This window comes from Canis lupus, chromosome 6, assembly GCF_048164855.1.
Source record: "Canis lupus baileyi chromosome 6, mCanLup2.hap1, whole genome shotgun sequence".
NCBI classification, from domain to species: Eukaryota; Metazoa; Chordata; class Mammalia; order Carnivora; family Canidae; genus Canis; species Canis lupus.
The window spans coordinates 75,768,739-75,796,593 of NC_132843.1; the positions used below are offsets into that span (position 1 = coordinate 75,768,739).

Consider the following 27,855-nt stretch of genomic DNA (forward strand, 5'->3'; position numbering starts at 1 on the left):
ACAGTTCTGAAATATACGTTTAATAATGAATTCACATGTAATCCACATTCACATGTAATCCACATGAATTCACATGTAATCCACAGCTAGGATTAGGCCTAGCTGTCCTTCATTAGAAAATTGTTACTTGGAGATTTAAAGAATGTCATCATATTGAGAAGGTCTTGAGTTAGGTGAACTAAATAGCTTCTAGATAAGAAAATGTGCTGTTCTGATAACAACAACTAGTCCTACCAGTGGTCCTAGTACCCAAGTAGTGCTATTACAGTGCTTATGAATGAACCCTAATAACAATTAGATATATAACTGTTAATCAAATCAGAAAGTGACACTGTGGGTATAAAAAGTCTTCAACAGACCTTGGTAATACTGACAATGTCAGGCTGCAGGACTGATTATTTGATGTTATAATCTGCATCATTCCAACAATTACTTGAAAGTGCAAAATATAAAAATGGAAAGAGTTGTTATTTGTTTTTAGCCATATTCCTTGGGCAACGTTTTAACATGTGGATAGTTCACCAATTCAAAATTTAATTATTAGCCTTTAAGCTAATACTATAGTTATTTTTTTTTAAGATTTTACTTATTTATTCATGAGAGACAGAGAGGCAGAGACGCAGAGGGGAAGCAGGGTCCTTGCAGGGAGCCTGATGTGGGACTCAATTCCAGGACCCTGGGATCATGACCTGAGCCAAAGTTAGACACTCAACCACTGAGTCACCCAGGCACCCCTATAATTAATTTTTAAGGTTCTTTACATTTAGAAAGTGTAAAGGGAAGTCTCTTCTGTATTTAATAAAGTAAATCTTCCAATAAGATGTATAGTTTCTTATCTCTAGTGTGTTTGGTTCATTAATAGTGACATAAAGATTGAATTAAGAGTAACAGAAAACCTTAATATTAATGAATATGATAAGGACAAATATCTCGAAGGCAACAACATATCACAATGAATGGATATTAGGAAACAAACATTTTGACGTATGGATCAATCTTTTTAACAGATGGAATTCAGTCAATTCAGTCAAACTAGGAAGGAAACATGTTCTGGCTTATTTATAAATAAAAAATATTTGACATAGACAATTTATATTTAAATCTTCAAGAAAGCTAAAATGTAGAGATTTGTAATTTTTCTTCTAAAAATTATGTTTTGTAAAGGATTTAATGATGTGATGATACGCCATTCTTCTTTCGCCATATATTTTATGTCCTTAAGGGTTGTTGATAAGACATCATCCTTGATGAGAAAGAGAGAAGAAGGAAGAGAGATTTTTGAAATAAGCAACATTTCTGGTCAAGCATTTATTATAATCTCAGTGCTTCAATATTTCATATAATTAGTCATTGTTTTAGCTAGTTATGGATAAAAGCAAGTAGATAGACTTGGTAAATTATACCACCAATTCCTTTTTAAAAATTCAGTGCCATTTGATACAATAATACAATTTTTAAACAATTTTTTCTAAGTCACTTACCTTTTTCTTTTTGAAATGAGAAATCTGAGATACATCACAACACATAAATACATATAAAATTTTTCTATCCTGATTTTACCATAGTTAAAAAATTTTAGTTTTTTACCCATGAGTGTTTTATGAGTATTTTTTACAGACTATTCAAAGTATTTAAAAAGTTGCCCTTTTGTTGTTCATGTCCTTTTGTTCATTGTTCATAATGATCAGAACAAAACCACGTACACTTTGCATTCAGTTATTTCTATAATATTCTTAATTAAACATAAAGTACAATTTCCATTTTATACTATATCTTTCAAAGTGTCAAAATCCTAATCCTATAAAGTGATTTAGATCATTTTATTGTATTATTGTAATATTTTACTAAAAACGGGATTATTCTTCATTCATACATAAAGAAATATAAAAAAGGTTATTGTTTTTCTCTGACTTATTTCACTTAGCATAATACCCTCTAGATCCACCTATGTTGTCACAAATGGCAAGATCTCATCTTTTTATGGCTGAGTAATATTCCATTATATATTTAATATCTTACATATCCTTCATCCATTTATCTATCAATGGACACTTAGGCTGCTTTCATATGTTGGCTATTATAAACAATACTGCAATAAACAAAAGGGTGCATATATCTTTTTGAATTACTGTTTTTGTTGGGTAAATATCCTGAAATAGAATTATTGGATCATATGGTGATTCTATTTTTACTTTTTGAGAAACCCGCATATTATTTTCCAAAGCGGGTGTGCCAATTTACATTCCCATCAACAGGGCACGAGGGTTCCTTTTTCTTCACATCCTTGCCAACCTTTGTTTATGTCTTCTCATTTTCATTCTAGCCATTCTGACAAGTGGAAGGTGGTATCTCATGGTTTTGATTTGCATTTGTCTGATGATTAACACTGTTGAGCATCATTTTGTCTGTTCACATGTCTTTGGCCATCTGTATGTCTTTTTTGGAGAAATGTCCTCTGTCCCTTTTTTAATTTATTATTTTTTAAAAATATTTATTTATTTATTTATTTATTTATTTATTTATTTATTTATTTATAGAGCATGAGTGGTGGGAGAAGGGGCGGAGGGAGGGGGAAAGAGTCTTAAGCAGACTCTGTACTGAGAATTGAGCCTAAGGGGCTCAATCTCATGATTCTGAGATCATGACCTGAGCCAAAATCGAGTGGGATCCTTAAATGACTGAGCCATCCAGGCACTGCATTTGGGAGGCTTTTAAATTTTCCATCTATTGGGGCACCCATATGGTACAGTTGGTTGAGCATCCAACTCCTGGTTTTGGCTTAGGTAGTGATTTCAGGGTTCTGAGGTCAGGTCCCACATCAGGCTCCATGCTTAACATGGAGTTTGCTTAGGATTCTTTCTCTCTCTCTCTCTGCCCCTCCCCCTTCCACTGTCTCTCAAATAAATAAATAAATCTTTAAAAAAATAAAATTCTTCTTATATTTTGGATATTAACCCATTATCAGATATATCCTTTGCAAATATCTTCTTCCATTTAGTGGGTTGTCTTTTTGTTGTGTCAATGGTTTCCTTTTCTATGCAGCTTTTCATTTTGCTGTAGTCCTAATACTTTATTTTTGCTTTTGTTTTTCTTTCTCAGGAGACACCTCTAGAAAAATGTTGCTAAAGCAAAAGACAAGGAGATTACTATCTGTTTTCTTCTAGGAGTTTTATGGTTTCAGGTCTCACATTTAGGTCTTTTGCCCATTTTGAGTGTGTGTGTGTGTATCATGTAAGAAAGTGGTCCAGTTTCATTCTTTTGCATGTAGCTGTCCAGATTTCCTCTCACTATTTATTGAAAGACTTATTTTCTCCCATTGTATATCTTTGCCCCATTTGTCATAGATTAATTGACCATATAAAAGCATGGGTTTATTTCTAGGCTCTCTATCCTGTTCCATTTATCTATGTGTCTATTTTGTGCCAGTGCCATATTATTTTGATTACTATATCTTGGTAGTATATTTTGAAATCTAAAATTTTGATATTTCCATTTTTGTTCTTCTTTATTCAAGATTGCTTTGGCTATTCAGGGTCTTTAAATAAATTAGAGAAAAAAAATACCATATGATTTCACTTATATGTGGAATCTAAAAAACAAGACAAAGAAACAAAAAGCTGACATTGATCCATAAACAGAGAACAAACTGATGGTTTCTAGACAGAAGGAGGATAGAAGGATGGACAAAATGAGAAAAGGGGACTTAGTGAGAGAGATATAGGCTTCCAGTTATGGATAAATAAGTCATGGGAATGAAAGGTACAGCATAGGGAATATAATGAATGGTATTATATAGCGTTGCATGATGACAAATCATAGCTACCCTTGTGGTGAGCACAGCATAACAATAGAATTGTTGAATCACTGTGTTGTATGCTTGAAACTAATGTAATATTGTGTGTAAACTGTGCTCAAATAAAAACCAAAAAAGAATGAGGAAAAAACAAATAAAAAAGTATAATATATATATATTTAAGTTGTCACATAAGGAAACACTTTAGTGTTTTCAAGGTCTTACACAGAAATACGTTCCTGAAAATAACAATTTTAAACATTGTTATTAATATGTTCTATCAGCAGAAAGATTTGTGCAACTTTGTTTCCCATCTTTCCATCTTCCCATAACTTACACTTGTACCTATACTGGGAAGTGGAAGAAAACGCAACTTTCTATCTCAACATATAAGTTGTTTCTCACATTTAAATATTGCACATATGAATCAATTTATTTGCCCAAGTGCCAAAGTGTCACAAATATGAAATAGCAAACAACACTTCGAATTCAGACAACTCAGAAAGTTGTCAGAGTCTGCTTGGCTGAAAACAATAAAATTTTTTTTCCTATATAATGACCATAAAGTTGGAATTTTGTTGAACCTAATATCTCTGAAATTTATAACATAAAGAATCTCTTGAATAAAAATCTGAAGAAAATAACCAGTTATAGGCACTAGCTTCTCCTTACCTTTGTGAATGCATCTTGGATATCTTAACTGCCCTCTGTCACATTGTACTCTGAGTTCAGATCCAATCATTGAGAACTCAGCTATATATGTATCTCTCTTACAAAGAAACTCAATATACTCGCCATGGAAAATATACGGTCTATTGTCAAAATCCCATTTCAGGAATACATTATTATTTTCCATTTCAACAAAAGATAATGTGCAAGGCTCTGAAAAATAAAAAGAAGAAAATTATCTTGACACATCTTGGCATTAACAGGGAGCATTGCGTTTCCTATTCATGATGACCTTAAAATTCCTAGGCATTAGAGTGGCAACCAAGTCATAATTAATATTTGAGTCAGAAAATATGTTCAAAGCTCACAGAAAAAGTCTGCCATTTATCTCTGTGGTCCTGGATTTGGAAAAAGTGTATGTCCTGCTAGTCACTTAGTTTTATACCATTACGGTTTTAAGGATAGCAAACAAAAAAAGGTGTTTTTACGTGGATGGAACTGGAGGGTATTATGCTGAGTGAAGTAAGTCAGTCGGAGAAGGACAAACATTATATGTTCTCATTCATTTGGGGAATATAAATAATAGTGAAAGGGAATATAAGGGAAGGGAGAAGAAATGTGTGGGAAATATCAGAAAGGGAGACAGAACGTAAAGACTCCTAACTCTGGGAAACGAACTAGGGGTGGTAGAAGGGGAGGAGGGTGGGGGGTGGGAGTGAATGGGTGACGGGCATTGGGGGTTATTCTGTATGTTAGTAAATTGAACACCAATAAAAAATAAATTTTAAAAAAGGTGTTTTAATAAAAAGCATTGATAGTTGCTAATAATTATTGAAATGACACTCTTTTTCTTATTTTTTTTTTCTTCAGGAAACTCAAATAAAATCTCCATGAGACAAAGTATTTGATTGTTGGATAGATTTTATGGAAATGTAAAAAGAAGCTGGATTCTCAACAATGACTCAAACTCTATGACTTGATGGATTCCAGAGGGGTTGACAGTTTTCCCCCTTTTAAATTTTTAGTTATTAAGGAATATCAATATTAGATTAAGATGATTTAAATTCTGAACATTGAAAATATTATTGTGTCCTTCCACTAATGCATTAAAACAAAAACTTAAGGTAATTATTAGTATACCCAACAAATTTCTTTGATTTTTTTCCAAAATATTGATACTTTCAAAATGTCAAGTTATTTCAGGAAATGGAGTGTGTCCTTATTTGCCTCCTGGATGACATAGGACTAAACAGTAGGCCCTGAGGTAGGTTAAAGGTCCAGAGTTATTAATAGAACATATGAATCATACAACTGTAAAACATTAACAAACATCTTTTTTCAATATTTTTAGTAAGTATTTATTGAATCTCAATGTGTCAGATGTTATGCTAGCAGTTCTATAGATAGAATAAGAATGAACAAAAATAATCAGAAAGACTCTAAAAGAATCTTTATAGTTACTGCAAAATATCTTTGGAAATGAGGTCAAATGGCACTATAATTTAAAATTCCCCAAAAAAAAATGCCATGGTTCTACAAAACATGAAATTTTAATTAAAACAAGTTAAAAATTAATTCATGGACCTTCTGTTTTCAGCTATGACAGAATAGTTATATCAGACCAGCATTTCTACTAAAAACTAGAAAATCTGAAAACAGACATGAAGCAAGTATCTCAAGGCAGAGGTGAATTTCTAAGGCAATCAGTACTCAAGATGCGAAGGTTCTGGTTAAAGCTCATCCAGATGAGTCTAACATTCTGTGTGGCATTTTGCTCTTGGAGCATTTGTTGATTCTCAGCATGAGCTGAGAGACTGTAGAGAATGGTCAACAGCAAACATAGAGCTAGCAGAGCTTTTGGAAATCTCCCATTGTTGAGGATAGAAAATTGGAAATTTAGATCAGCTATGACAGCCAGGACTTGAGGGGTCAAGGATTCAGGAATGGGAGGTGCAGAGAATAAACAGGGTACTCTGCTCTGGCTTTTCCCTTGAAGCATTTGCCTATTCTTGACTTGCAGAAAGAGAGAGGATAAAGAGCCAAGCAGAAAGTCAAGAAGGAGGAAACTTGTCTAACACCAAACTCTTAGTGAAGAGCCCTCGGGGTTATATTCTATTAGTAGGGGTGAACAAAGGTCTGAAGATACGCTTAGAAAACGCTTCATCTCTAGTTAGATTGAGGCCAATTTCCCCTACACTATGAGCTGGAAGGAGATGAGTATTCTCTGGAACAAGATGACATCATTGTTGCAAACTTCTAAAATTTTCCATACATAATATTTGATATTTAATCAACTGTTAACAGAATAAGCAAAAAAAATTAGGCTAGAAATAGAAACAGGCCTCCAGGTGATTCAGATAATGGAGTCTGCAAGCAAGGACTTAAAGATAAGTGTGATTAACATGGTGAAGAAATAGATGTTAAGATTGTCTTTCATCAGACAACTGAAATATACAAAAAAGAAAGCATAAAGTGGGCATTCTAGAAATACAAGGATATTGAGAGCTCATTGGATGAGTTTAAAGCAGATTGGAAGGATTAATGAATTGGAAGATATATCAATAAAAAATTGCCAAATGGAAACAAAGAGAAGATAAAAGTTAGATAACTTTTTTTCTAGACCTTTGAAAAATCAAGCCACAGATTCAAGAAGTGCTACCAACTTGAAGAATGAAATGCTTGGAGAAATGCACGTGAAGGCCCCACATAAATAGCCTATTGAAAATAAAGGGGAAAAAAATCTCAGAACCAGTAGAGTACAAAAAGAAACCTAGTTTTGAAGAAGTACCATTAAGAATGGCATTTACTAACAAAAACTATAAAATACAGAAAAGAATAAAATGACATCTTTTAAAGCATGGAAAGAAAAAGAGAATCAAGCTAGAAATCTATCCCTAGTAAAATTACTCTTCATAAGTCAAGGAAAATAAAGAAATTTGCAGACAAACAAAAACTGAGAAAATAATAAAGAAATATTTTTCAGGCATATGGAAAATGATCCCTATCAGAAATAGTGAAAAACAGAGGAAAATGAGAAAAAAATCACTGAAAAACATATAAATAAATCTAAAAGATTATTTTTGGACAACCTAATATTCATTGTATCTTTGGGACTTAAACTATATGTAGAATGAGAATGCATGACACAGTAATAAAGAAAGTGGGAAGGGTAAATCAAGATAAAATGTTCTGGGTCCTAGAAAAGTGGTAAAAGTACTAATTTATATTCAACTGTAATAAATCATGGTTAATTATGTAGTCTCAGTGATAACAGTAAAAGGAAGCCAACAGGAAAGTATAATTGACAAGGTAGTAGAGAGTGGAATGGTATAAAAAGAATTAATTTACCCAGAAGAAAGAAAAAGAGAGAGAGAGAAAAGAATACAGAATAGATAGGTTATATATCTAGTATAGTAAGATGGTAGTTATAAACCAAAATTTATCAGTATTTATCTTAATATGTATAAGGACTCAATAGTCTACCATAAGAGGAAAGATTGTCAGACTGAATAAGTATGCTTTAAAATAGTGTTTTAAAGAAACTCCCTCTACCCCTGCTTCCCCTCCTTTGTGTGCTCTCTCTCTAAAATAATAAACAAATCTTTTCTAAAAAACCCCAAACTTCTAAAAAAAAAAAAAAGTTATAGACCCTTAGCAAAACAGTCAAGAAAGAAAGAAGAGATACGTCTTAATAGCAGTAATAACAAAGACATACCACTAAAGGCATTAAAATGAATGTAAAAGGATGTTGTGAACAACATTATGTCAACAAGTTTGACAATTTAGATATTACAGGCAAATTCTTATAAGCCACCCTATCAAAACTGAGAGATGTCAGGATCTTTCCTCAAAGAAAACTCTATGCTCAAATGGCATGTTTGGTGGATTCTTGCAATTATCAAGGAAGAAATGGTACCAATCTATATTTTAAATTTGATTTTAAAATATTTATAACCCTATAATTAAAGATGAATTATTGAAAATTTTACTTGTCAGCTTGGAAAACAAGATATCCATTGCCTCTTCTACTCAGTATTATACTCAAGTCCAAGCTGGTGAAATAAGATAGTAAATAAGTCAGAAATGGAAAAAATTTTTTCTTTTTATTTAAAGATCTGCCTTTTTATTCCTCCTGAGAATCTTGGTAGATACTGTTACTTCTACTCAGATGCTTCACTAATAAGGCATAACTTGCTTCAACTTTTTATCTTTATTTCCCCATTGTACTCATATTTTCTATTATAGTACCGATCACACAGAATGATAACTGTTAACACATGTATCCGCACCACTATGGCTTGTTCATTTAATAGCCCCATACAACACCAGTAACTGGTGTGTGGTTTGTATTTAATAAATATTTGTTAGGGCAGGCTGGACTATAGTTATTTATTATCTGTAGGAAAGAATAGAAACCAATGATGAAATAAGTATACTGATGCACAAATATAGCAAACTAAGCATTATAATAGTGTTATATCAACTAACAGAAAATAGAAAGTGATCAAAATATGGTTTTATTTTATTAAATAGGTGGATATTTCATAGTACATACCTAAACACGATGGTGGTGTAGTCCACACTCCCTCTAAACAATAGGACTCCCTAGACCCTTCAAGGAAATGGTGATCAAAACATCTGTATTCTACTGAGGAACCGTTTTCATAGATGCCTAATGTCGAACTAATTATGACTCCATTTTTAATAAGTGGAGGAGCTCCACATGTTCCTTTAGATTCTGCAAAAATGATTTAAAAATATACAATGAATTTTTATAATAAACCTCTAATACTTTAATAATTGCTACAGAAATAAAATAAGATAGGGACACATGGGTGGCTCAGTTGGTTAAGCACAGATTCTTGATTTCAGCTCAGGTCATGATCTCAGGGGTGTGGAATTAACCCCATCTGGGGCTTCGTGCTCAGTGTGGAGTCTGCTTGAGGATTTCTCTCCCTCTGCCCCACCCCTCTCCACAATATGTCTCTCTCTCTAAAATAAATAATCTTTTAAAAAAGAAATAAAATGAGATATTTCATGTAAAAATATTTTTAAGTAGCTGTCATTTTTTAAATAATTGAGAGCATAGTTCTACAATAACTTCATACTATACAAGTGATTATTGCAGTTACAATTTTATTTATAATATTGAAATACATATGTAAAACTGGCAAAGTATTAATGATCATGATCTTATTTTTCTCTTTCTATCTAATCAAAAGTGAAAATGTATGAAGCCCCTTTGAAGCCATGCTTTTTGTATGCATCCTCTTCCATTTTTTTCTTATTAAAAGTAATAAAATAGTTCCATATCCAAGGAGAATACGGAATCTCTAAATCTGCATCAAGCCCTTTTCTGAAACAATACTCTCCAGCAAACCCCAAGAAAAGCAATGTTTTCCAGAGTTGTTGACTGTTCACAAAAGGGGTATCAGTCCTCTGATAGTCTGGTGATATCTATAAGACCTACTAATTTCTCTCTTCATAAAATTGACTTATTGGAATTAAAAGATGTCAGCAATGTCATCCTACTTAAGTGTATGTGCTTATTGGATATTGATCAGATCATTTCCAATTTATAGATTAGAAGATAATAATTTTGAGTTGCATAGGGTCTTTCATATACTTTGAACTCAAGTGATAATATTGATCACCTGATAAATTGTCAGAAAGCACTGTTTTACCTTTTCTAATACATAAAGGATATCTCACTTCTCCTCTATTGCACTGTACAGACAATTCAGACAATGAGTTTGATGGAGATAAGTCATATCCTTGTTTACATACAAAATCTATTAAATCTCCATGTAAGACTTTTCCTTCATACTTCCACTTCATCTCTATGTTATTTCTGTACATGCGATCCACGTTAATAGTACACGGCTCTGTAAAACAAAATAGTCTTTTAAATTATTTACTTATTTGGCAAATATAAAGCTTAATATATATTTAAAATGAAAAATTTGACAGGTATCAAAAGCAATGTTTTATATTTAACATTATTAAAACTCCTCACACATATACATAAGAAACACTTTATTCCTAACAAATGAATTTATACATTTTTCTTATTATTGTTATATTATAAATTAAAACCATTTAATTTGAACATTAAAAAATATTGTTTAAGGGGCACCTTGGTGGCTAAGTCAGTTAACTGTCTGCCTTTAGCTCGATTTGTGATCCCGGGGTCCTGGGATCAAAGCCTGCATCAGGCTCCCCCCTTGGCAGGGAATCTATTTCTTCCTCTCCCTCTACCACTCCCCTGCTTGTGCTCTATCTCTCGCTTTTAAATGAATGAATGAATGAATGAACAAATAAATAAATTTTTTTTAAAAGTCAATAGAATTAAGAATAATAATTCTAAAAAATATATTGTTTAAATTATGAGAGACACACTTTAGACCTAAAAGTGAAGTGATATAAAAAGATACACCATGCAAATAGAAGAAAAAAGCAAAAAGCCAGGGTAGCAATACTTATATTGGACAAAAGAGACCTTAAAACAAAGACTGTAACAAGAGACCAAGAAACACTGTCTAATCATAATGATAAACAAATCATTCCAACAAGAGCATATAACAACTGTAAATATATATGCTATGCATCCCAAAAAAGTCTAGCTTTACACCTAAAGGAGCACTCCCGCTGCAAAAAAAAGCCCAAGATAAGTAGAAGGAAAAAAAATAATAAAGATCAGAGGAGAAATACAAGATACAGAAACTAAAAAAAGAAAGAAAGAAAGAAAGAAAGAAAGAAAGAAAGAAAGAAAAGATCAGTGACACCAGGAGCTCTTTCTTTGAAAAGATAAACAAAATTGATAAGCCTTTAGCCAGACTCATCAAGAAAAAAGAGAGAACAAAAATATTTAAAACTAGAAACAAAAGAGAAGTAAAAACTGACACCACAGAAACATGAAGAATTATAAGAGAATCCTACAAAAAATTATATGCTACCAAATTGGACAACCTAAAAGAAATAGATAAATTCCTAGGAACATAATCTTCCAAAACTGAATCAGGAAGAAATAGAAAATCTGAACTGACCAATTGCTAGTAACAATATTGTATTGGTAATTAAAAACAAACAAACATACAAACAAAAAAACCCAAAAACCTCCCAACAAATAAAAGTCCAGGACAAGATGGATTCATAGGCATATTCTATTAAACATTTAAAGAAGTGTTAATATCTATTCTCCTCAAATTATTCCAAAACATAAAAGAAGAAAGTGCGGTTCCAAATACATTCTACAAGGCCAGGATCACCATGATACCAGAACTAGACAGATACTACGAAAAAAAGATAACTACAGGCCAATATCCCCGGTGAACATAGATGCAAAAATCCTCAACAAATTATTAACAAGCTGTATTCCACTACACATTAAAAAATTCATTGCCATGATCAAGTGGAATTTATTTTGGAGATGCAAGGATGTTTCAATAGTCACAAATCAATCAATGTAATATACCACATCAACAAAACAAAGGATAAAAACCATCTGATCATATCAGTAGATGCAAAAAAAAAACATTTAACAAATGTCACCATCTACTCATTATAAAAACACTCAATAGAGTGGTTTAGAGGGAGCGTACCTCAACAAAATAAAGGCCATATATGATAAACTCACAGCTAACATAATACTTGGTGGTAAAAAATGGAAAGCTTTTCCTCTAAGATCAGGAACAAGACAAAGATGTCCATTCTTACCACTTTTATTCAATGTAGCACTGAAAGTTCTAACCACAGCGATTAGAGGCAAAAAAAAAAAAAAAAAAAAAGGAATAAAAGACATTCAAATTAATAAGGAAAAAGTTAAACTGTCACTATATGCAGATAACATGCTACTATACACAAAAATCCTAAAGACTCCATTAAAACTATTAAAAGTAAAAAATGAATTCAGTAAAATTGTAGGATACAAAATTAATAGACAAATCAATTGCATTTCTATCAAATATATTAATTTGATATATATAAGCATATATAATTAATATATTAATACTTAACCAAATCAAATCAAAATAAACTCAATTGATCAGTGTTTAAAGTTATCTCAACTTAGATAATTATTTTGATAGCTCCTTTAAGTCTCCACTTAAACATTAATGTTAATTACACCATGTCTTAATCCAAAATATATTTAAAGTAATCACAAACATGTTCTTATTTGCTCAACAAAATAGAACAAAGGTAACCATTCAAGTGAGGAATTGACAGCTGAGAAAGCTATTAACAATACTCTCTACTAAGGAAAGAATTGGATTGATTATTCTCTCCAAATGACATTCTGGAGACAATATAGGGAGAGATGATGAGGATTATAATAAGGCGAGATTTCAGTTAGGAGAAAACACAAAAAGTAATCAGTCACAAAAATGTGAATCTATTGAAATGCCACTGAAATGCACACTTAAAAAAAGCTAGCATGGTAAAGTTTTGTTGTTCATATTTTACCACAATTTTTTAAAAAAGCAGTAGTTAAGAACTAATGTAGTTTTAGAACCTATGATACTAGATTTTTTGCTTACAGAAATGAGAAGAGAAAACACTTGGGGAAAAGGATTTATACAAAAATCCTCATTCCCATGCTATATAAAATGTTACATAAAAATCACATAAAATACAAACATAATGGTAAAAGAAATTCAATGCGTTGTTATAAAAGGAATAAGCTCTAGGATCTAATGTACATAATGACGACTAGAGTTAACAATATTCTTTTGAATACGGGAACGTTGCCAAGACAGTAGATCTTAAATGCATTCTCATAATGATAAGATCATTGGTAGTACAACTGTGACAATGTCAAGTGAAGGGAATGTTAATTAGCCTTATTGTAGTACTCATTTCAAAACATATATGTATACCAACTCATTGCCTCATATACCTTAAATTCATGTTATCTATCACTTGTATCTAAATAAAGCTGGAAAAATTTTTTAAAAAAAATATATAATGTGTTCTCTGTCTTACCTAAGCAAATAGGTGGGGATGACCATTCTCCTTGTTCACAATGAGATACTTTTGCTCCACTCAATAAGTAATATTCGTTGCATCTATATTCCACTGAGGATCCTGTTGTGTAGCTTGCTAATAATCCATCAACGACAGCCCCATTTATTACATTAGGTGGAGGCTTACAATTCTCAATATTTTCTAAGGAAAGAGGTTATTTTCAAATTAATATGAACTTATAACAACATAATGATATCATATAGTTATCCATACTACTGTTCTTCAATATTTGTATTATATTATTCAGGACAATTGATCTTTAAATTTTCCAGAAATAAGAATAATGCTATTCAGCCCAAATATTTTAAAAATTTGTTAAGTAAGGGACGCCCAGGTGAGTCAGTGGTTGAGCATCTGCCTTTGGCTCAGGGCATGATCCTGGAGTCCCAGGATCGAGTCCCACATCAGGCTTCCTGCATGGAGCCTGCTTCTCCCTCTGCCTATGTCTCTGCCTCTCTCTGTGTGTCTCTCATGAATAAATAAATAAAATATTTTTTAAAAATTTACTAAGTAAGAATAAACAGCCATTTGCCTAAACATGCAAACATATGCATATTTGTCACTTTTCTTGCTTATGAAGGAATCATGATACAAATATTATTAAAATGTGTAGAAAGATAAACAATAACCTGAGGATTATGGTCAATTCTAAAACTATCCTTTGTCATTATCCACTTTTACTTTTTAATTCTCATTCTTTTCATCTCAGATCTCAGTCAATCCATGGATGAAATTTTCCACTTTTTCTCTCTTTATTTCTTCTCTCACTCTGCTTGTTTCTTTAGCATCCTTAATAGCATTTCTCTCATGTAACAAGTAAATCTTAAGTAAACATCTTTGTGAAGATCTTTCTAGGAGAGATCAAGAAATGAGAAGGATGATGGGAAGAGTAGCCTGGCAACATAGCCTGGTTGCAGCATAGCCTGGTTGTGCATGTCAGTAAAACAAAAGACCAGGGAAAGGTCTCAGAAGGGTGTAGGCTTCAGACTGGCCAGATGCATAAGCAATATCAGAAGGACTGACTCAAAGGCAGGAACAGAGTGCCTTAGTGTAACTTTGTAGGACATGAAGGGAGAGGAAGTAGAGCATGATCATGGCCAGTTACCCAATCCAGAGTTACTTATGTGCTTTCATTTAAAGCTCAGGTCAAAAAAAATAAAAATAAAAATAAAAAATAAAGCTCAAGTCATAGTATCAAACAGGTCAGATAACAATACTTAGCACTATTGTACATTCAAAATTCTTTTTAGTTTCCCAATTCTTTATATTGGGTTAAATTCTAAGATGGCTGCATATACAGAAAAAAAAAGTAGCAGAGTAGGTGCTGAATCAATGTATTTTTTAACCTTTCTAAACAGTAGTCTCTTGCTAAAAGTATTTGGATTGAATAACAAGAATGACAGATTTTATGCAACAGGCTTAGCTATTTGCTGGTAAATCGAGCATACATACCAATGCACTCAGGAGGACGTGTCCACTTTCCACGTTTACAAGTAATTTCTGTGGCTCCACGGAGATGATACCCACTTTTACATTCATATGCCACTTTATCCCCATTGTAATAAATCGTAGAGTTCAGGTTTGCTGCACCATTCTCAATGAAGGGTGGATTCCCACAGGGTGTCTTCTTTTCTTCTGAAAAGAGACAAATTAAGGAAAAAAGACCATTTAGCTACACACGCAGACTTCATTTTAGGGAAAGCTTATTAAGGTGTTGCTAACCAATGCATTTCGGAGGTTCTGTCCACTTTCCATTTTCACAACGTATTTCTTCTGATCCTTGTATCTCAAAATTAAGCTCACATTCTACATGAACTGTTTCTCCATGACGGTAAGTTGTTGAATGTGTTTGGATTTTGGAGTTTAGAGGCAGAGGTGGAGGAGGACATCGATTTCTTCTTCCTTATATAAAAAAATCACCATATTTAGCCATATAATTACAAAACTATAATAGGTAGATTTAATAAGCACATTCTTTAAGCCAAGTACCATAGGAAGTATGGAAGACAGATCCTAGGGTCACCTCCTTGAGCTCCACTTTTGATGTTGTTGATGTTCACTTCCTTGTGTGATAACCCTCCAAGTAAGCAGGAACTGTGACTTGCTTCTAACCAGCAAATGCCGCAAAGATGATGGGATGTATGTGATTATGCAGCGTGATAGGCAACATAGTACAATAAGGCCATTCTTGCTGAGACACTCTCTTCTTGCTGATTTTGATAAAAAAGCAAGCTCCCACATTATAAGCCCCCAAATGGGGAAGGCAAAAAGGCAATAGGCAAAGGACTGCCTCCAGCAGGCAGCCAGGAAGAAATTGAGACTTGCAGTTCAACCATCTGCAAAGCACTCAATGCTACCAAAAACCACGAGTTTGAAAGCAGATTCTTCCCCAGTCAAGCCTCACATGAGACTGAAGCCCCAGCTGACACTTTAATTGCAGTCTTGTCCAACAGGAATGCAGAGGAGCCAGATAATCTGTGCTCAAATCCTAATCTACAGAAATTGTGAAATAACACAAGTGTGCTGTTTTAAGCTGCTAAACTTGTAATAGCATTGTTATGCACCAATAGGAAACCAAAAAAGCAAGCAAATTAAAACAGCATTCATTATCTCCTCTAATCCTAAAATAGCTTTATTAAGCAGGGACAATTCTTTTTCTCATATTATAGATAAATAAAATAAAACTTTTGAAGTAGGTAAATTAACTATTAAGTGGTGGTTCTTGTACCTATGTCTATATGATTGAAATAAAATCTCCTTAACAATTCTACATCACAGACTGTGTTCATTTCTTTTCAAAGGAATGTTGGGAAAAATTATTACAATTAAGTGTTTTAAAATAACACAAATTTGTTCTTACAGTTCTGGAAGCCAGAAGTCCAGAATCAGTTTCATTGGGCTAAAATCAAGTTGTCAGGAGAGCTGCATTCCTTCTGGAAGCTTTATAAATCAGGTTCTCTGCCTTTTCAAACTTCTGGAGGTTGCTCGCATTCCTGGGCACATGACCTTTTCTCCTGTTGTTCCAACCTCTTGTTTCTGGTCCATTGTCACATCTCTATTCCTCTTCTGTAGTCAAATTTCCCTCTGCCTCCTACATTTAGAGCCCACATGGATAATCCCAGAAATTATTCCTACCTCTAGATACCTACCTTTATCACATGTGCAAAGTCCTTTTTGCCATATCAGTAAGGTACCTCAATGGTTCCAGAGATTAGGATATAATTTATTATTATTCAGCCAACTGCACTGCCCACCCTACATTTAATGACTATTTACTAGAGAAAATAACAGGCACATTGGCATGCTGACTAATTGGGTGGGGAGGGTGGAGTAGATTTTAAGTAGCTTGCTATTTATTTCTGGAATAACACGTTACAGATAATTTGCTAACATTTTTTTCCTCTACTATTAGACCAAAGCTCTTGAGCAGGACTGGAAAATTAAGAACAAAAACATTGAAGTTAGGCTCATTCTGGGCAATCCCATCTCATACTCGTGGTCATCTTCCTTTTTCACCTCTCCTAGCATCTGTTAAAAATCTTCATCCTCTCTTCCAAGTTCCACTTTCTTGTCTTCCTCTTGTCTACCAATAATGACGATTTTCTATATTACAGGGAAAATAGAAGCTATCAAGACCTTTACCTCTCCCCATTCCCAATTCTCAAACTCCTTCAATTCAAATATTTTACATTACTTCCAAAAATGCTATCCCACACAATATCAATCAAAACCTTCAATGTTTGTTCAAATACTTTATACATGACTTTATCATATTTGTCACATTGTGTCAATTACTCTTTCAAATCAGTTCCCTCTGCTAGGCTTGGATCTCCTTCATATATCACTGTAGGTATGGTTTTTTTTTTTTCTTTATGATAGTCACACACAGAGAGAGAGAGAGAGAGAGAGAGAGAGAGGCAGAGACACAGGCAGAGGGAGAAGCAGGCTCCATGCACCGGGAGCCCGACGTGGGATTCGATCCTGGATCTCCAGGATCGTGCCCTGGGCCAAAGGCAGGCGCCAAACCGCTGCGCCACCCAGGGATCCCTGTAGGTATGTTTAAATGACTCTTGAATTGTTGTCTTCCAACGGGTGATCATACTATCTGCTTGTACATGTCCAGTGATAGAAACTTACCATAGACATTACATTTTAGTATATCTCTTAATTGAGGACCATATTTTTCATTTTTACTCTGGATAATATTCTGTTGATTTTTCTGTTCTTTACCCTCATCATTTTGAAGACTGTATATTCATATCAGGAAATATGTATCTAAATAAGAAAGAACCCTCAGAAAGCTGCCAGCTTGGGATAACTGAATCTAATAATTCCCAATAAATAAAATTTATTTATTATAATAAAGGTTTAAAAGTTATAACCACTCTACAAACTAATACAAAATTCAAGATTTCTTCAGATTAAATATTGCTGAAAATATATAGCAATGATTTGAAAGACCGTATTTATTTTTAAAAATAGCACTCAGCATAATACCCTCTAGTTCCATCCACATCATTGCAAATGGCAAGATTTCATTCTTTTTGATGGTTGAGTAAGCATAAGTCAGTCAGAGAAAGACAAATACCATATGATTTCACTCATATGTGGAATTTAAGAAACAAAATCAATGAACATAGGGGAAGCAAAGGAAAAATAAAATGAAAACAGAGAGGGAGGTGAACCGTAAGTGACTCAACCCTAGGAAACAAACCTAGTGTTGTTGGAGGGGAGGGCTGGTGGGATGGGTTAACTGGGTGATGGGCATTAAGGAAGGCAGTTGAAGTAATGAGCATTGAATGTTATATGCAACTGATGAATCACTAAATTCTACCTCAAACTTAAAAATAATAAGACTCAGGACAAGGATTAGATATCAAAACATTTTTTTTCAGAGAAATTAAAGCTAAAGCATGATATTTTGTGTGAGTATGAAATTTTAAAAATTACCTTCACATACAGGAGATTCTGGGTACCAACCAAAGTTATAGCACTGAATTAAGTCAGATCCACTTAGATAATAATTTTCATGACAGAAAAACTGAACAACATCTCCTTCTTCATACGTTTGCTTAATAGGATGAAAATAACCATTTTGTATTAATTTTAAAGAAGAGCATTTTAACTCTAAAAATGAGAGAACAAATGAAATACAAAAGAGTGTTATTTTTTTTCTGTTGAACAAAGTTTACCTACTACTTATGTACTATATCTGGAATAGAAATTAGTTAATTTGCCATATTTTGTTATATAATTATATTATATAACATTATATTATATGTTATATTATATAATTATATTAATAATCATATAATTATCATATATAAACAATATATTAATCATAATATAATAATATAATATATTTATATATTATATTATATATCATATATTATAAAAATATAATTATATAATATATTTATATTATATTAATATATTAATCATAATATAATATAATATATATTCATATATTATATTCTATAATATTATAAATATATAATTATATAATATATTTATATTCTATTATATATTATATAATAATATACTATATACTATATTTATTAAATATTATATAATAAATAAATATAATATATATTTAATAATAAATATAATATAATTAATATTATATAATATTATATAAATATTATTGATATAATTATATATTATAAATATAATATTAATCATAATTATATATGATTATTATATATAATTATATAACATTATATTATATGTTATATTTTGTTATATAATAAAATCTTGTCAATTCCTATATTTATTAAATAATTAACTGAACTAAAAGGAGTTCTTTTTTTACTTGAGAGCTTTAAATGATCAAAGCCTATGATCAGCATAGTTAAAACTAGAAGCAAAAAAAAAAACCCCAAAAAGTATGAAAAATGAAGCATAACTAGTGGGACAATTTATAAACATTGCTGTATGAGACAAAGTCTTAAAATGAGACTGGATTGTCTTTAAAATGAGGACCTACTGGTACATTTTGGTGTGAGGGCCCATCCGTACGTGTGACACTCTGTCTCTTCAGTCTTCTTTCCTCCTGCTGTATAGTAGCCAGGAGCGCACTCATACTGTACTTTGTCCTTCACTCTGAATGTTTTCTGTGTTGTGGAATAATTTCCATGATATAATTCAGGGACCAAACATGTTTCTAAAAAAAAAATAAATGTTATTTATTTTGTGCACTTTATCACTAAAGCTATAATATTAAAAATCAATCTCAAAACGTATTTTCACAGAATCTTAAACACATTTAGTGGAATTAACCTTTGGCAAAATTGATGAATAGCCAGTGTCCCATTTCTCTATTCCTGTTTTTTTTTTAATACACCTGTGTCTTTTTAAAAACTTTATTTATTTATTCATGAGAGCTACAGAGAGAGAGAGAGAGAGAGAGGCAGAGACACAGGCAGAAGGAGAAGCAGGCTCCATGCAGGGAGCCTGACATAGGACTTGATCCTGGGTCTCCAGGATCACACCCTGGGCCGAGGGCAGTGCTAAACTGCTGGGCCACTGGGGCTGCCCTATACACCTGTGTCTTAATGCCACCAGTCTTCTCTAAATTCTAGTCTAGTGTACTTGGCAAAAGGTCAGAATTCAACTGAAGTCTTGTATGGTAACAATTTTTTGATTATGTGTCATCTAAGGATTTGTACAATTTAAATGACTAACAACACAGTAGCAAAATATGTATATTCAAATTATTGGATTATTTATATATTGATATTGGTTTACTAATAAAAATAATGATACTATCCCAAATTCTCCTCTAATAAAGGAAATAGTTATTTATGTTGCAAGAAATAGGCTTAGGGTTTTTTTTTTTCATTTTATTCCATTCCATTCTTTTCTTCATTACTATAAAGAAGGAATTGCTTCCATCTTTTGTTGTGAAAAATGCTGCTAGGAACATTGGTGTACAAGTGTCTGCTTGAGTCTCTGCTTTCAATTGCTCTGGGTGTATACCTAGAAGTGGAATTACTGGATAGTATGGTAATTCTATGTTTAACTTTTAGAGGAACTGCCACCAAACCAAGTGTCCATCAATGGATAAATGGATAGGGATGCCTGGGTGGCTCAGTGGTTGAGCACCTGCCTTCGGCCTAGGGCGTGATCCGGAGTCCTGGGATCAAGTCCCACATCGGGCTCCCTGCATGGAGCCTGTTTCTCCCTCTGCCTGCATCTCTGCCTCTCTCTCTCTCTCTCTCTCTGTAGCTCTCATGAATAAATAAATAAAGTTTTTAAAAAATGGATAAAAGGATAAATAAAATGTGAGGTATCTATCATATATATGAATATTATTTAGTCATAAAAAGAAATTAAATTCTGTTGCATGTTACAACACAGATGAACCTTGAATACATTATGCTAAGCGAAATAAGACAAGTGTAAAAGGATATTATTGAATGACTCCACTTATACAAAGTACCTAAAATAAGGAAATTGATAGAAAATAGAAGTTACCGGGTACTGGGGTAGGGTGGGGGATAGAGGGGGGATGGGTATAGTTTCTGCTTGGGTTGATGAAAAAGTTTTGGAAAAAATGGGGATGGTCATGCAACATTGTGAACGCTACTGAATTGTACACTTAAAAATAGTTAAATTGGTAAATTTCATGTTATGTGTATTTACTATAATTAAAAAAAAGATCAGTGGTTGCCAAGGGTTTGATGGAAAGGAAAAATGGATGAATATGGAAACAGAGGCTTCTTAGGGCATTGAAACTATTCTGTATGATATCCTAATGGTGGATACATGTCATTCCACATTGGACAAAACTCATAGCTTGTATAATACGAAAAATGAACCCTAAAGTATGAGCTTTGGTTAACATATCAGTATTGGCTCATCAATTGCAACAAATATACCACGCTAAATGCAAAATGTCATTAAGAGGGGAATCTGTATGTGGCCAAGAGTGGGAAGGGGTATATGGGAACTCTCTGTACAAGCTGCTCAATATTTCTGCAAATCTAAAACTGCTCTAAAATTAAGTCTATTAATATTAAAAAATTAAATAGGAACTAGTGGAGTAGGAGAGTTGTGGGAGTTCTCAACTCTTGGGTTAAGGAAACATTTAACATATATGAAAAACAATATATCAACATCTTGCATTTGCAGACATAATGAAAAATCAATTCTGTTAAATAAAAATGTCTTTCAATATAAGAAAGTACTATCCTCTCAGTCCCTTATCTTGGGCTTTAGGAGGTGATTCTTAAACACATACCATGTTCTTCCCTACAGGTAGGTTGAGGAGACCATCCATCAGCAAGACATTGAACCACTTCTTCATCCTTTCCTCCAGTGGTTTTATATCCTGAATTACAACCGTAACGCATGTTCTCTTGAATTTTGTACATTAATTTTACATCAGAGATGTAACCATTTCTCAGCTCAGGCTTAGTGCACTTTTCTATGGGAAAAAATGTCTTTGCTTAACTTGGTGAAATTAAGCTTGTCTTTTACTTAATTGTAAAACTAAGGCAAAAGTTTAATATTATTATTGAAATTTAAAGGGGAGAGAAAAATTTCACTCTACAGTTCCTGATTTGATTTAATTTTGGAATTATCCTGCATGTTCTGCACCAAATTTCTTCAAAATTTGATTCAACTCAACGATGACACTCTTTGTATTGATTAACTTCAGTTCTGGTAGTGAATCCCACTCTTCTCACATCTACTTTTAGAAAATATAACAGAGCTCTTCCACTAACTATCATTAGTGGCTAATAGAAGAAATTTCATTTGGATTTTCTTCCTAATATTTTTAAATCTACTGTGTTTGACAATTTTTAACACCATGTAACAAAAGCATATACCTAGTTTATGGATCCTTAAATAAGTCTGCAGATACCTTAATGTGAAAACTTTATTCATTCATTTTTTTTCAATTCAGCAAATGATTTCCTACATAGTAAGTCTGCATAGCCAGTCCAGTCAGTCCGTGTAGACCAAGACTGAATCACAGACATGTAATTCAAAATCTTTGAGTTTGCAGTTATTTTTTAGCTAACACTTACAATAGTGTTGTGTTAGATGATAAATTTACTTCAGCACTGAATGGGGTGCAATAATTTTTTAAGCCGTACTATTAGACCCTTATAACAAATCAATTCACAAAAGTTAAGAGACTTGTCCAAGGTTAATATGAGTTTAAATATATGGAGTACCTGCTGTGTGGCAAGCATGTTATATGAATTATCTCAGTGCAGTAGCTTTATGCCCATTTTATTGGTGAGAAACTTGGGCTCACAATGCCCACTACCCAGTGGTGGAGCAGAATTCCAATGCAGGCAGGTTAACTGCGGAGGTTGTGTCTTAACCATTAGACTACATACTCAACTTGAGTTCTTCTTTTCTGGCTCTTATTTCAAAGCTCTTGCTAATGTTTATTTTTAAGTACTAGTTATGAATATTTATTTATTTATTAGAGTTAATCTATGGTCTATGTTAATACTAAAAGTGCTATGCTTAAATTTATGGTATGTTCTCAATTCATGGAAGGGATCATTATCCCAAATGGATATGTTCACTAGATATAACAACCTCTGTAACCATCATATTCATTTTTTTTTCTAAATGAAACAGACCCAACTAAAGCCTCTACTCTGCAAAACAGAGCTTAGAGAATCCTTTGCTCAAAAGAGGTCAGCTGATCTAATAGAAGCTCATTAATGGTTTGACTATAGGGTACCATGGCATGAAATAATGAGATGAACCAATCAGATTTCCTTTTTTCAAATTTGAACTCAAAATTCAGAAAACACACTTTTCTGAATTTATTGGAGAAGTTGGCACAAAAAGGAGAGATGAGTCTTTCAAAGGATAAAACACTAGAGTAATAATCTTATTCTTCTTAAGACCAGAGTCAAGCATTTTTCTGGCTTCTTATGCACAATTATCTGTTTAGGTTCCTCAATCCTTAAAGTAACTCTTTTGCATCTCTGTTTCTTGCAATATGATAATATCATTTTCAATAATTATCCTTATTCTTTTTATAGGACTATTAAAAACAAAGACAATGACATTTTAATAAGAAATATTGTTTCAGAATTTCAGAATATGCCTTCATTTTGTAAAAGAGTCAGTGGGCCAGTAATTTTGTTTTCATCAACCAAAAGGTTTCACCACCCACCAGGTTATTTTGGACCCTTATGGACTAATCTCTTTAAGTATTATAAATATTCTGAGGACACAGCCCATAGACTCACTGAAGCACTGTGGTTCTGGAGACCAGCCCTCCTGGGTACATGTGATTCGCTCCTCTTGCTTTCCAGTTTCAGTTGTATAACCAGCCAAGCAGGCAAATGACAGTGTTTTATTTATTCTCATTGGAAAGTAATATCTTTTAAAAGAATAGTAATATTGTGCAATTCTTCCATTTTCCACACTAGGAAGACCACAAGTTTTCTCTGAAATGAATAAATATCAAGCTGAAAACTGAAAAACATATCTAAAACCATGAAATGTGTGATTGCATGACAGTATATTTTTAAATTCACAGTATCTGTAGCCACTTTAACAAGTACTTGTTTTTAATACCTACCTTCTAAGGGACTTCTATTTCAATCAGAATTAATCTGCTAGCAATCACCAATAACCAAAAGTCAGAATAAAACTGGTCTGGCCACTTCCTCAGGGAGGATTTCCCTAACTTTGTGAAACAGCAGTTTCTAATAGAAATATAATGCAAGCCACATATGTAATTAAAATTTCTAATAGTCACATTAATAAAAGGAGTAGTTGAAGTTAACTTTAATAATACATTTTATCTGACCCATTAAAATATTAAAAATATTTTTCATTTTTTTCTCCTTATTAAGTCTGAACTCCAGAGTATATTTACTCATACAGCACATCCCAATTTGAACTAACCATGTTTCAATAGCTGTATATAGCTAGTGGCCACCATATTGGATAGCAGAGTTCTAGAATAGTTGAAATTTTGCTTGAGATAGGCAAACCTACAAAATTTTGTAATGAATGCCGTTTTTTTTAAATAAAAGGCAGACAACGAATTAAAAAATAACAGACTTGGACAAGAGCTTTACAAAGCAGGACATGTAAATGGTCACAGACCTCATAAAAAGTACTCAGTGTTCTTTGGCAATATTAAGACAGAACATACACATACCATTTTTAAAAAGCACTCATCCCTATGAACATCAGTGCAAAAAATCTCAACAAAATACTAGCAAATGGAATTTAGCAGCATATTAAAAGGACCCATGAGCAAGTGAGCTTTATCCCCGGAATGCAAGGATGGTTCAACATACAAAAATTGGTCAATGTAATACACCACATTGACAAAATGAAAGAAGGAATAAAAGTATTTATCTGTGCACCTAAAGACATGTTCATAGCGGCACTATTCAGGTAGTCTCAAACTGGAAACAATTCAAATGCCAGTTCATGACCGAAAAGATAAACACATTTTAGACATGCGTCTAGTGGAATATTGTACAGCAATACAATGCTGAATATCATGCAGTTGTGGTGAATGCTGAATGGTGAATCTCATAAACATATTATTCAGTGAAAGAAGCCTGTCACACAGAAGTAAATATTATAGTTACTGAGATAATTTTTATTGAGATATAATTGATGTATAACATTATATTAGTTTGGGGTATACAACATAATGGTTGTACATATATATTTGCACATATTGCAAAGTGATCTCACAATAAATCCAGTTAATGTCTGTCACCACACAGTTACAAATTTATTCCCATGTGATGAGCATTTTTAAGATCTGCTCTCTTAGCAACTTTTAAGTAGACAACGAAGTATTGTTAACACACATTTCACAGAAAAATTGTCACAACTAAATAAGATAATTATATGACACAGTCATTTTAGAGTTATTTGTGGTTAGAAGGAAGTTAGAAAAAAAGAAGGAAGTTAGAGGTAACTATTTGTGCATCACTAGGAATCTGGATAACTAAAATATCTGAAACACTGTGTAACAGTTGAAAGTAACAAAATAGATTCAGCAACATGGAAATATGTTTAAATGATAGCAAGTAAAACAAAATAGTAAGAAGATAAACTCTATGGCAAGCTTTCATTTATGTGAATTGTAAAGCACACGCACAAAACAAGACACAGTTCAGATAGTTAAATATTTAAGAATATATCAAACACCTGTTAGTGGCTCCCAGTTTGATGCTAAGGGAAATAGAATTCAGGGTCAGGGACAAAGGGAGGAAATGCATAAATAAAGCAAAAGCGGCAATTTCATAGACCAATGATAATTGCATGTTATAAAATGGGAAGTGACATTAAATTCAATTCTTACCCCTAATGTTCCTAATGGGGGTGAGAGAAAGCATGGAAATATGAAATTATGGTTACTTTTTTTTTCGTTTCTGGTTTGTTTGAGTAAAAGAAGAGATAACTATGTAATAATCAGGAAATTATCTAGAAATACAATGTCTTCATGGTAAAGATGATAGAAAATTCTATCAGCTGGTGTCTCCCTATTTAGACAGAAAAATATTCATGCAATATTTAGTTTAGACAGTAAACTATTCATGCAAAAATTATATCTTATTGTAGAATTGAATGTATTAAATATGATTAATTCTATTTATTTTACTTGCATAATTTTAATTGCAGATCCTTTGTGGTAGAAATTTGTAGTAAACTATTGCCTAAAAGGCAATTATAATCCATGGGGCATCTTGTTTCAATAAATTCCCTTAGGTGTTTATTTTAGGAAAGTCTTATTGCTGTGGTTTCCTATTTTGTATATTCACTCTTGCTGACACCTCATTATCCTGTCTGGTTTTTTTTTCTCCTTACAGTTTAATAAATAGCACAATTAACTATTCCTCAATAATCTGCACGTACTCTGCTTGCCTCAGGCACACTTATTCACACACTGGGCAGTCTGGTGATAAAGATCTCTAAGAGTGAGGGAGTTCATCAGTACAGTCATAACTTACATCGTTGTCCAACATCATTATTAATAGAGCTCCACTTCACTCTCAGAAGTGTCCTTGTCTGCATGATCAATTTTATGGTCCTCCTTCTAATCACTACTTAAAAATTTCAACCAATGAACAAATTAGTATAAACATCAAAGGGTGAAGATTCAAAAAAAATTTTTTAATTAAAAAAAAAGGGTGAAGATTCAAAAATTTTGATGAATTATGGCTATTTCTTTCTCCAATTTCCCACACTAAGCTCTCACTTTATGAACATAAAACTTAAATTATACAAACTTTGCCATGTTAGTAATGAATTCTAATATGAAATTAGAATTAAGGTTAACATACAACTTCTAAGTGGCAGTACTGTTGGCTTGAAAAACCCTTTTAAGTATTTAGGTTCTAAAACCTAGTGATACGAAATGGCTTTTTGTTTCTTTCTTTTCTTTCTTTCTTTCTTTTTTTTTTTTTTTTGTCTTGTTTTGTTTTTCTAAGTTTGTCACTATAGGAATAGTTTACTAATTATGCCCAAAGGAGAAAAATAATCTGCCTAAATATTTATTAAAATGATAAGACATATGCTTTTTATAAAGTTGATACATAAAAACGAAAGTCTATAATAAAAGTTTAAGTTAAATGTATGTTAAAATTCCTTTTTATAATTTTTAGAGAATAGAGAATATTACAAATTAATTTTACCTTCTGCAAAGAGTTTTCCTGAGATGATGAATATGATGATAAAAGAAAAATCTTTCGACCTCATCTTCAATGGTGTGCCCAACAAAGATTTTTAACAATTCTAAAGCACTAGGGACTCCTCAGTAAGTACACAATACTTTGCTTGAAGAAAAAGTTAATTATTTACAACATCTGTCTAAGTGTCTTTGTAACAAAACTTATATTTCATTTAAAATATTTTTGAATAATTCCAAAATAACACAGACTATGTTCATGGACAACACTTTTCATGCCAGAGTCCAGTAAGAATACAATAACTTATAAGGGAAACAAAGCAGCAGCATAAATAATTAACTCAGACTGCATAAAAAACAAGGTAAATTTTCAACTTCAAATCCCTATTGTAAGTCCATGGAGTAAAGTTCACCTGTGGCCATTGATCTCTTTACCATCATTGATCAAATGGAGAGATGAACTTAGAAACATGAGATAATGGAAACCTCATGTTAAAATACAGTGCTGTCTAGGATGCACTGCTTAAAGAGAAATATGACCTACTCATCTCAATCAATGATAAAATTGTATTATTGATAGTATTGTCTAATGTTTAGAGCATTTGTAATCTGTGGCAGGTGATTAAATCAGCACTGTGCTTTATTATTCATTTATAAAAAATATTTTGAGTGATCATGATATACCAGGTCATGTTCTAATCTTGGGTATATAGCCGTGAAGAAAAAA

The 27,855-nt window shown here is 32.6% G+C and overlaps 1 protein-coding gene across 1 annotated transcript; it reads right to left on the bottom strand.

Moving 5' to 3' along the window:
- F13B (coagulation factor XIII B chain) lies at nt 1-27,402 on the bottom strand. Its single transcript, XM_072828498.1, has 12 exons — nt 27,136-27,402; nt 23,713-23,913; nt 21,729-21,914; nt 19,473-19,649; nt 18,437-18,613; nt 15,209-15,388; nt 14,939-15,121; nt 13,445-13,627; nt 10,147-10,347; nt 9,018-9,200; nt 4,466-4,675; nt 1-1,243 (listed from the first exon to the last, which is right to left on the bottom strand). Exons 1-12 carry the CDS (start codon nt 27,197-27,199, stop codon nt 1,239-1,241), a joined length of 1,950 nt encoding a protein of 649 aa, XP_072684599.1. The 5' UTR covers nt 27,200-27,402; the 3' UTR covers nt 1-1,238.
- Nucleotides 27,403-27,855: the final 453 nt, after the last annotated feature.

Bases quoted from the DNA above. Each gene is read 5' to 3' on its own strand.
- F13B (XM_072828498.1), bottom strand. From the start codon at position 27,199: ATGAGGTCGAAAGATTTTTCTTTTATCATCATATTCATCATCTCAGGA. The intron at 10,348-13,444 runs GTAAGACAGAGA...TTTGTTTTACAG, and splicing joins ATCCCCACCTATTTGCTTAG to AGCCGTGTACTATTAACGTG. The intron at 9,201-10,146 runs GTAAAACAGTGC...TCATTTTTGCAG, and splicing joins TCCTTTATGTATTAGAAAAG to AATCTAAAGGAACATGTGGA.